At 40.2% G+C, this 10,893-nt stretch overlaps 1 protein-coding gene across 1 annotated transcript; it reads left to right on the top strand.

The window, feature by feature from the left end:
- Positions 1 to 1,203: 1,203 nt before the first annotated feature.
- On the top strand, positions 1,204 to 9,985 carry LOC310932057 (cytochrome P450 3A27-like). Its single transcript, XM_083895326.1, has 13 exons — positions 1,204 to 1,299; positions 2,446 to 2,539; positions 2,622 to 2,674; positions 4,092 to 4,191; positions 4,322 to 4,435; positions 4,524 to 4,612; positions 4,699 to 4,847; positions 6,316 to 6,443; positions 6,521 to 6,599; positions 7,704 to 7,864; positions 7,950 to 8,176; positions 9,021 to 9,183; positions 9,273 to 9,985. The coding sequence occupies exons 1-13, from the start codon at positions 1,229 to 1,231 to the stop codon at positions 9,348 to 9,350; spliced, it is 1,506 nt and encodes a 501-aa protein (XP_083751452.1). The 5' UTR covers positions 1,204 to 1,228; the 3' UTR covers positions 9,351 to 9,985.
- Positions 9,986 to 10,893: the final 908 nt, after the last annotated feature.

Here is a 10,893-nt window from a genome sequence, read left to right on the forward strand (position 1 = left end):
GTAACGAGGGAATTTCACAGGCGTGGGATCATAAACGTCAAATCAATCAGCTGCTGACGTTTAGAGCCTTTATTCTGTGTCTGCTTTAACTTTACAGACAAATGAGAAGGTTTCTCTGTTCACCAGTGAATAAACCAGGGCACTTACTTTTTGACTAAACCAGGGCTTTTACTTTGTGACTAAACCTTTACTTTGTGAGTAAACCAGGGCTTTTATTTTGTGAGTAAACCAGAGCTTTTATTTTTCCAGACACAGATGACATAACACACATAAGAGCAGAGTGACAAAGATCAGTGGTTGTGAAGGTGAAGCTTTATCAGGTTTATCAGGACTGAAATGAGACTAAAGTTAACTTCACTGACCTGTGACACATTCTTTCACAGTGAACACAACACACACTTTCTGGATTACAATAAAAAACAACTTTCACACAGAAATCATTTTTTACATCAGACACTTTTGAAAATACGTACGCCGTTATAAAAGTTCACATCACAAAGTGTCAAATAAAACATCACAAAGATTTCACAGCATTTTATCGGATATTGTAATAAAAAAAATATCAAAACTTCATAGTCGGTTTAAAATAGAACATTTGAAATCGTAAAAAGAATCATTTCATGGTTTTTTGGGGTTTTTTGTTTTTTTTTAAACTGCAGATTAGAAATTCTATTTTAAAACTTTTATGGCAGAAATTCAAGAACATTTAAAAAAAATTAAAACTTTTATGGCAGAAATTTAAGAACATTTTAAAAACTTTTATGGCAGGAATTCAAGAAACATTTAAAATTTTGAAAGTTTTATGGCAGAAATTTAAGAAAATATAACATTTTAAACACTACATCAGATATTGGGAAGCAGATCTAAATTTTGCAAATTGTTCACCAGAAATTTAAAATAAATAAATAAAAAAACATTAAACCTTTATGGCAGGAATAAGAAGAAAAATCTATTTTAAAAAGTTAAACTGTACACCAGACATTTCAAACATTTTTAGCAAAAAAAAAAACTAAAATGCAAAAACTTTAAATAATTTGTGGTGAAAGAAACAAAACAAATGAAATATATGAAAATAAGAAGTTCTTAGTTTCATTGTTAATGTCCCTTTAACACTTCCGCTCATTAAAACGTGATGACGTATAACTCCTCTGGCCCCGCCCCCTTTCCCTTTACCCCTGCAGCTCGGTCAGCGGACGTGATTGACAGCAGTGGACAGCAGCTGTAGACGATGTGGTTTCTCCCGGACTTTTCCATCGAGACGTGGACTTTAATCGTCATCGTCTTTGCGCTCATCTTAGCGTAAGTTTGTCTTGAAGTTTACGTCAAAAACAGGAGCAGAAAATAAGTTAATGACGTAAAATAAAAATCAAATAAAAAGGAGAAGAAGTGACGTTGATGGTGTCGAGTTTCACTTCTGAGGAGTTTTCAGTCTAATCAATGACGTTTGACTCTAAATCTGTCTTTAACTCTTTTAATTTATACATTATAATATAATACAAACTAAGATTACGTTATTTTTTAATCATATTGTTAAAACATTATAATAAAGTGTTTTGTGAACTAAAATACTCACATTAACACACGGGTTCAAATCACTGTTTTTGATTCATGTTCATTAATGTTTGATGAGGACTGATGTTAGTTTAAAAAATGTAAATAATAATTTATATTTAAAAAAATATGAGCATGTTTTGGTTCTCTTGGTGTGTTCATGGGATTATTTTTATTAAATATGACTTTGCTGCAATTGTATTGAAAATAGTTAATTTATTGGGTTTTTTCTACCATAAAATGAAGGTGCATCATCAATAATAATGATTATTATTATTATTGTTATTATTGTTATTATTGTTTTTCACTTTTATGGAAGAGGAATTTAATCTGAGTTAAGTTGAATGAGTTTTACGTCACAATTGTGAGAATAAAAAGGCAGAATTGTAAAAGCAAATCAGGAATTCTGACTTAAATTTTTGAGGATAAAAACCTAACAATTCTGACTTTAATCTCAATTTGCGACTTAAGTCTTAGAATTCTAAATTCTGACAATCACACGAATCAAAGTTTTCTCACAGAATTTTGGCTTTTATATTTTCTATTATTATAATAAATAAAACATTTCTGAAAATGTTAAAATTACAAATCTATTTCCCTAAACACCAGTAATAAATATATGATTTTATTTAGTATAGATGCATGACAATGATAGAGTGGTTCTTTAATAACACTGGTATGGCAGAGGTGATTGTTGAGAGGGTGCAGCAGGTGAACAAGAGTGAGATCATGTTTCACTCCCACACGAAGTCCAACGGTGATTTTGTGTCTTTTGTGTACACACCCATGTGTGTGTGAGCTTAAAGGGACAGTTGGGGTTATTTCTTTGCTTTTTTTGGGTGAGTGTGTGTGTTTTAAATACAGTCGCTTTCTAATCCTGCTTTTAATCTCCAGATATGGATATGCTCCCTATGGCCTTTTCAAGAATCTGGGCATCCAAGGACCCAAACCTCTGCCCTTCATCGGGACTTTTCTGGGCTACACCAAGGTGAGACACATTCGCCACGATCAGTGAATGATGATGACGTCTTTCACCATTCACTGACACTTGTGTCACTTCATTTTCTCAGGGCGTCCATTACTATGATATGGAGAACTTTCATAAGTATGGCAGGATGTGGGGGTAAGTGTTAGGGTACTAGTCCATAAAGAATATATCAGACCAATCATCAACCAGTAAATCATCCAACCATCAAACAAATCATCCAGCCAACCATTCAACCAGCCTATCAATCAACACTCCACCAACCAGCCTGACACAGCCCAGTTAACCAACCAACCAACTAACTAATTAACCTGCCAATAAACCATCCAACCAACAAACATCCAACCAACCCGTCAACACTTCACCAACCAGCCTGACACAGCCCAATTAACCAACCAACCAACTAACTAACCTGCCAATAAATCCAACAAACAAACCAACCAATCAACACTTCACCGACCAGCCAAATAAACCACCCAACCAACCAACCAACCATCTAATGAACCACCCAACAAACAAATGAACCATGCAACCAACTTACTCAACACATCTAACCAACCAGGTATTTGACCAATCAACACTTCACCAACCAGCCTGACACAGCCCAATTAACCAACCAACTAACTAATTTACCTGCCAATAAACCATCCAACCAACCAATCAACACTTCACCAACCAGCCAAACAACACAACTAACTAACTAATGAATCATCAAACATACTAAACCTACTCAACATATCTAACCAGCCAGGTAATCAACCAATCAACACTCCACCAACCAGCCAAACAACACAACCCAACTAATTGGCCAATAAACCATCAAACAAACAAACAAACCAACCACCCATCCAACCAACCAATCATCAACCAGTAAATCATCCAACCATCAAACAAATCATCCATCCAACCATTCAACCAGCCTATCAATTAACACTTCACCAACCAGCCTAACACAGCCCAACTAACCAACAGACTAACCAACCAACCAACTAACTAACTAACTCACCTGCCAATAAATCCAACAAACAAATCAACCAATCAACACTTAACCGACCAGCCAACTAACGAATGAACCATGCAACCAACTTACTCAACATATCTAACCAACCAGGTAATTGACCAATCACTACTCCACCAACCAGCCTGACACAGCCCAATTAACCAACCAAGCAACTAACTAACCTGTCAATAAACCATCCAACCAACCAATCAACACTCCACCAACCAGCCAAACAACACAACCCAACTAACTGGCCAATAAACCATCAAACAAGCCAACCACCCATCCAATTAACCAACCAACACCCAACCAACCAAGTAACCAAATATCCAGTCAATAAACCCAACATTAGTGAATCTACCCAAACCCACTGATTCATTGAAATCACCCATAATATCTCAGTCCACCACCCTAACTAACTCAACTAACCTAGCAATCAACCAACAAACTAACCCATCCAACCAAATAAACCCACCTAACCAACCATATTCAGCCAACCCAAGTCCCCAAAGACAAAGACATTTAGATGAGTTGAACACTGTGATGCACTTCCAGGCTGTACGACGGTCGAATGCCTCTCCTGGCTGTGATGGACACCAGTATGATCAAAACCATCCTGGTGAAGGAGTGTTATTCTGTCTTCACCAACAGACGGGTAAGAAATAAGAAAACAGTGCAGAGGTTGGAGTCTTGTGACCAGAGAAGTCCATGAAATGACCTGATCCTGGTCTTCATGGTCCTGGTCCTCATGGTCCTGGTCCTCATGGTCCTGTGTGTGTGTGCAGGACTTTGGCCTGAATGGACCTTTACGTGACGCTGTGTCGGTCACAGAGGACGAGAAGTGGAAGAGGATTCGCAGTGTGCTCTCTCCGTCATTCACCAGTGGTCGACTGAAAGAGGTGAAAAACCCTTCTGTGATTGGTCTTTTACTCTTGTCGTGGTCACGAGTCGCAACCTGTTAAACTGTGTCCTGTTGTCGTGATTCAGATGTACGGAATCATGTTGAAGCACTCGGATAACATGATGAGGAGTCTTCACAAGACGGTGGACAAAGACAACGTCGTAGAGGTGAAAGAGTGAGTCGAGCTCTTTCTACTAATATTTTTCCTCATCTTAGTCAATAATTACCAGTTTGAGTTCCTTGTTTGCCTTTTTTTTGCAGAGTATTTGGACCTTATAGTATGGATGTTGTGACCAGCACTGCTTTCAGCGTGGATATCAATTCCATCGATCATCCGACTGATCCTTTTGTGACAAACATTAAGAAAATGGTCAAATTCCAGTTTTTTAATCCTGTGTTATTGCTTATCAGTAAGTGGAACTTTAAATGGACCATTCAGGTATTTTTACATGCGGTTGTTTGAGTTACTGACACAAACTCCAACATCCAGTCAGAGAAAATCCCAGTTTTTAGTTTGTGTGGACTCAGGAGCTGCTGATCTACTACTGCCACGTTTGCTAGGTTTGTGTTACTCAAGTTAATCAGAACAAAGTATTTCAAACCCCAAACTCAAAAAGTAAGATATTTTAACTTGGGGTGAATTCCAATTCCTTCTTAACCCTCAATCTCAAAAATGTTCTCCCTCTAGTCCAAGTTCTGTCCTGATTCTCAGAAAAATTAAGTTGAGGCCAAGTTTAAGGGCTGTATCGCGCTCAATATTGAGATTTTCCGAAACCGCCCTTGGGAGCAAGGGCTACCCAGAATGCATTGCGTGTTTTCACATAACAAAGATGGCGTCGAAAGCAGTGAAACGAGTACGATACAAATGAAGTATTTTCTTTGTTAATAGAGATATAAAAATGATCTTAGTTTAGGCCCATATTATGGATTACTGACGTCATTGTTGCCTAACATTTATTTTTATTTGACCATCTTTTGTCAATAGTCGGCCGGTGTGGTTTACTTTTCAATAAGTCGTGGTGTGTGGTAACTGTCAGCTGAATATTTGTATGAGTATCATCTTATAACTAACTGACAACCTAATAACTTGACTGACAAACGGATCAGAATAAATAATCCTGACGTTAATGTCTTCTTCTTCTTCTTCTTTTTTGGAGTTGACAGACTGGACGCAGCTTCTGCGTTATTCTGCCCCCTACAGTCTGAAGATGTATCTGCATTCAAGGGGTGTCCCATTTCTAAGTGACAAAATAACCCTCAACACTTGGTTTTGAGGCCAGTTAAGATTAAGGGTTGAGATAGGAATTGGAATTGGCCCTTACTGAAGGAAGCAGCAGTGGTTCAACAACTCCTGTGTTCTGTGATATTAAATCGCTGATTTTCTCTATGGACTTTGGTGCTGGAAGTGTAAGGTTTTCAAAGCGACACAAATTTCGGTCTCCTCTTAGAAAAGACTACGGTTCGGTATGGTAGAGTATGGTAAGGTGTGATTGGTAAAGCCCTGGGTCAGGCTTGCGTTTGGGCTGAGGACAGTACCATTATTTGGTAGGCGGGGTGTGGGCTGTGCCGATGGTCGATTAACATCACGTCATACGGGTACGACAACATATTTACACAGTTCAAAAGGGAGTGACAATTAGCTGACTGTCGTGGGTTGAGCTTGACTGTGCTGTACTGTTTCACTCTGGTACACCAAGGGAAGTGTAGCAGAGTGTGTTTTGCTATTCCTAAAATGAACACACAAAAAATACATACGCACTGCAACAAACTGTTGGTAGAAACACGGCTCAAGTATTGGTAACTCTTGCAACCACAATGTCTATTTTGTCATCTCGATGTCTGCGTTTACTCCATGTTGTCACTTATTTTACATTTCAGTTCTGTTTCCATTCTTGACCCCACTTCTTGAGAAGATGGATGTGTCGTTTTTCCCAGCTGAGACACTTAAATTCTTCTACAGCTTTCTGAAAATTATCAAATCAGATCGGAAAAAGGACGACCACGAGGTAAATGGGTTGTTTTTGTAGTATTTTTGTTCATATAGTGTCTCTTAAACAATAATCTCCTTTTTGTTCTTGGACAGAATCGAGTGGACTTCATGCAGTTGATGGTGGACTCTCAAACTGCAGAAGACCACACGAGCGACGAAATTTCCCGAAAAGGTAGTGCAAGAAAACATAGTTGTGGATATTTGAAGTGGGATTTGTTGGTTATGGTTGGTTCAAAGCATGCTCCCTGTGGTTAGGCTATGCTAAGGAAAAAGGTAACTTCTCCTCAGAGCTCTGGAGATGTAATCCATTTCAGAAGCAACAATTTCTCTCAATTTTGACGATTTCACGCTCTTTTGTATTCCTTGTGCTAAACTCTACTTGTCTGGCTACCAGTGGAACCTCCCATATCCCCTTAAGCAGGTGTCCATGATCCTTTTTGCTGTCTCTTTTGCCCACAACATGAGCTCCAACTGGACGGGAAACAGTTGTGCTACTCAAAATAAAGCTCACAGAATGGCAGATGATGAAATTATGTCCTACTCGACTTTAGGGGACGCAGATGTGGAAAGTACGACTCCAGCCTGAAATGTCATCTCTTAAATATCTCTGGTATAAACAGAAGTTATTATGGTGGTGCAAAGAAAGAAGGTCATCGGTTCAGATCCCAGTTTGACCGAGGGCCCATAAGTGTGTATGTTTCAAATGAACCTGGGTTCTCTCCAGGAACTCTGGAAAAACATGTAGATTGGAGATTAGGTTGAGTGGGCAGTGGGCACAGTCGACTGTCCACGGGTGTGAGTGTGAGAGTCATTGTTAGTCTTTGTATGTTGGCCCTGCGATGGACTGGCCAACTGTCCAGGATGTCCAGGGTGTCCAGGATGCCCAGGATGTCCAGGGTGCCCAGGGTGTCCAGGATGTCTAGGGTGTCCAGGATGTCCAGGGTCTCCAGGATGTCCAGGGTGTCCAGGATGTCCAGGATGTCCAGGATGTCCAGGGTGTCCAGGATGCCCAGGATGTCTAGGGTGTCCAGGGTGTCCAGGATGTCCAGGGTGTCCAGGGTGTCCCTTGCCTGTCAGGAGGGACTAGCTCTAGCTCTACCCATAACTCTTCAGATAGATGGATGAAAGGATGATGAATGACAGATGTGAACTGGCTGTTGGAGGTCAAATAAAAAATCAGACGTCAGAGTAGCCATTCTGTCCCAAGCCGAGACATGTTGAGTATTTCCACACCACAGTTCCTACCTCTAAATGACACCCTGTGTTTGTGTCGCAGGGCTGACTGATGATGAAATCCTTGCTCAGGCCATGATATTCATCTTTGCTGGTTTTGAAACCACCAGCAGCACACTCAGCTTTTTGTCCTACTGCCTGGCAACCAACCCTGACTCCCAGAAGACCTTGCAAGAGGAGATTGACAAAACCTTCCCAAATAAGGTTACTGGAGTTTTAATTTTAATGTATCCGCAACCATTGCTGTGCTGTCAAAGAATAACTGCTCTAACAATCGTCCTTAATGCAGGCGCAGCCAACCTACGAAAGCCTGATGCAGCTGGAGTACCTGGACATGGTGGTAAATGAGTCCATGAGGCTTTACCCTGTTGCTACTCGCTTGGAGAGAATGACAAAGACGTCTGTTGAAGTGAGCGGCGTGACCATACCTAAGGGAACCACTATCATGGTCCCAATCTACGCTCTCCACCGTGACCCCGCCTTGTGGCCCGAGCCTGAGGTCTTCAAGCCTGAAAGGTACAAAACTAACTAATGGCAGATTTTACTGGGGATGTCTTAGGCCCACTTTACATTCCGCTTTTCGACATCTTTAGACACACCGCCTGGAAATCTGGCAGGACACCCGCGGCGCTTACAACTTTCCTCTTTACTTGCTCGACTTGTACGATCGAAGCCGGCCTCCCGCATCCGCTGTTGCATTTTCACGTCGGCCATTTTGTTCCTGGATGACTCCAGCTTCTTCTGGATCTCGTCCTCCGACCAGATACTGATCAGGCACTTGGTTTCGGACATGCTCCGCGTACAGCGTCCAGCGCCCTCCTCCATTTTTTTGGGGGGAACAAAAGTCCTGCGGTATATGCTAATTAGCGCGCGCTATATGCTAATCGCCTAAACCCTGACCTCCCGCTGTCGCGATCTCGACGCGTTCTCTTTATACGCACTTTGAAATTGTCCGGGTCAGCTACTTCGTGCTACTAGAGAGAAGAAGAAGGAAGTTTCAACGCTCCTGCTGTTGTTGTATGGCAGTGCTCCACAGCGCCACCTAGCCACCTGGCATGCATACTACATCACATTTCACACACTTTAGCGTCACCGTGTGCGTGCAGATTTACACCCAAAGACGCTAACGTCTAAACGCGGAATAAAAAGTGGGGACGCAACGACCACTTTAGAGGTTTGTGTTCAGATCATTGTCGTGTAAAGCTTAAGCCTAACGTGACTTCAGAATGTAAACAAACATGGAGGCAGACCTGTCAACACGTCATATTACAGGATCATTTGGAAGACAAAAATCAGTTCATCCCCAGATTCTCCCACAAAATACTCGCAAATTTAAAATCTGTTTATCTCTTTTGTTTAGGTTTAGCAGAGAGAACAAAGACAACATTGATCCTTACGCCTTCCTCCCCTTTGGATCTGGCCCGAGGAACTGTATCGGCCTGCGATTTGCGATGCTGATGATGAAGCTCGCTGTCGTTCAGATCGTTCGGGACTTTAGCTTTGAGACCTGCAGGGAGACTCGGGTGAGTCCACGAGACGATTGGATTAAAGTGGATTAGAACTTAGGACGATCAGATTTGAACTCGTTTGTGACACTTTCTCGTTTTTCTAGATTCCGATGGAGCTTGGAGTCGACGGGTTTACGACACCCAAGGTCCCCATTAAACTGAAGCTGGTGCCCAGAGGATAAACGCTGGGGATTCTCCTCCTGAAGTACTGAACGATACCATCGTGGTTCATTTGATTTTAACCTTAAGCAAGAATTAGTACAACAATGCAACGATGTAATCACTTTTTTTTGCCACAAGGGGGCAGCTATCCTAAGCAGTGACGTCATGAGAATGAGATTAGGCTGACCAATACTGATCAATAACTCTGTAAGTAGGTCACCTAGTCCAGCTTTAACGCACCGGTTTATGCTGCTTTGAGGTTCTCTGACAAAATAAAGATATCTGTACTAAGTGCATTAACAAATAGCTCATTTAAATATAATGTAATCAAAATGCTCGATAAATTTGAACAGATCGAGACCATAGCTCGATGCCGATTGAGTAACGCTTCAATGTTGAAATCTACTAACGTACCATTTACCAAAGTAACAGGAAAAATGTTTGTTTCCACTAAACTAACCCTCGATGATGTTTGTCTCCTGCTGATTTACTGACTTTACTGTGTTGTTTTACTGGACAACAGAATGTACTTTTTCATATCATAAATATCATGAATATGATGCCCATTACCCGTGTGCTGCACTATTACATCATATTAGATTTTCTCTACAAGTTTATGTGATTTTTCAGCTTCTTAAATGTGAATATTACTCCATACAACAAATAAATCATTTGAACTGAATCGTTTTGGTTTGTGGACAAAAACAAAGCAGTTGCTACTTCCATAATTACAGATTAATCAATAATGTGAAAATAATCGTTAGTTGCAGCCATATATTCATAATATTCTACTTGCAGCTAATGTAAACACCATAATCTGAAAGTTTTAGATCAGTCAATATTATTAATTATTGCAGTTAATCGTCAAATATTTAAGTTTTGCTCCTGAGTGAATTTTGAAAAATAGTTAAACATGATTTTAAAATTCTTTATAGACAAAGAAAATACAAATACTTAAGATTCAAGAGTCTTTATTATCGTTAGACAAGATAACAACATTTTCTTTGGCTTAAAAGGTATTCATTAAGGTAAATTATAAAACATTAGTTTATTAAACATTATCTTATGTCTCTGAACATAAACAACATCATGAGAGCAGAGAAACCCAACAATTCACACAATGAACAAACACTAGGGGGCAGTAGAGAGAAAAAAAAGTCCCTTTGAACAGAAGAAGAAATCTCTGACAGAACCAGACTCAGAGATGTGCAGCATCTGCCTCGACCGGTCGGGGTGAAAGGAAAGAGGAGGGAGGTTAGACAGAGACCAGGAGCACAAATACTGTTGTGCAGGGCCGGACCTAAGACATAAGCGAATGAAGCCGCTGCTTAGGGCCCCGTGACCACTAGAGGGGCCCCAAGAGCAATTAACTTAAAAAAAAAGGAATTCATTATGTGTGAGTGATGATGATTCATATATCATCACATGTACATTCAAAATTTTTCTCCCCATTTTTACCAAAGTTTTTTCACAGTTTTTATATAGTTGTATTTAACTTTATATTTTATGTATAAACCACCACATTGTTCCGGGTGCTTCTGTTGTTTTACATTATTATTGAAT

This window comes from Microchirus variegatus (genome assembly GCF_963457635.1).
Source record: "Microchirus variegatus genome assembly, chromosome: 9".
NCBI lineage: Eukaryota > Metazoa > Chordata > Actinopteri > Pleuronectiformes > Soleidae > Microchirus > Microchirus variegatus.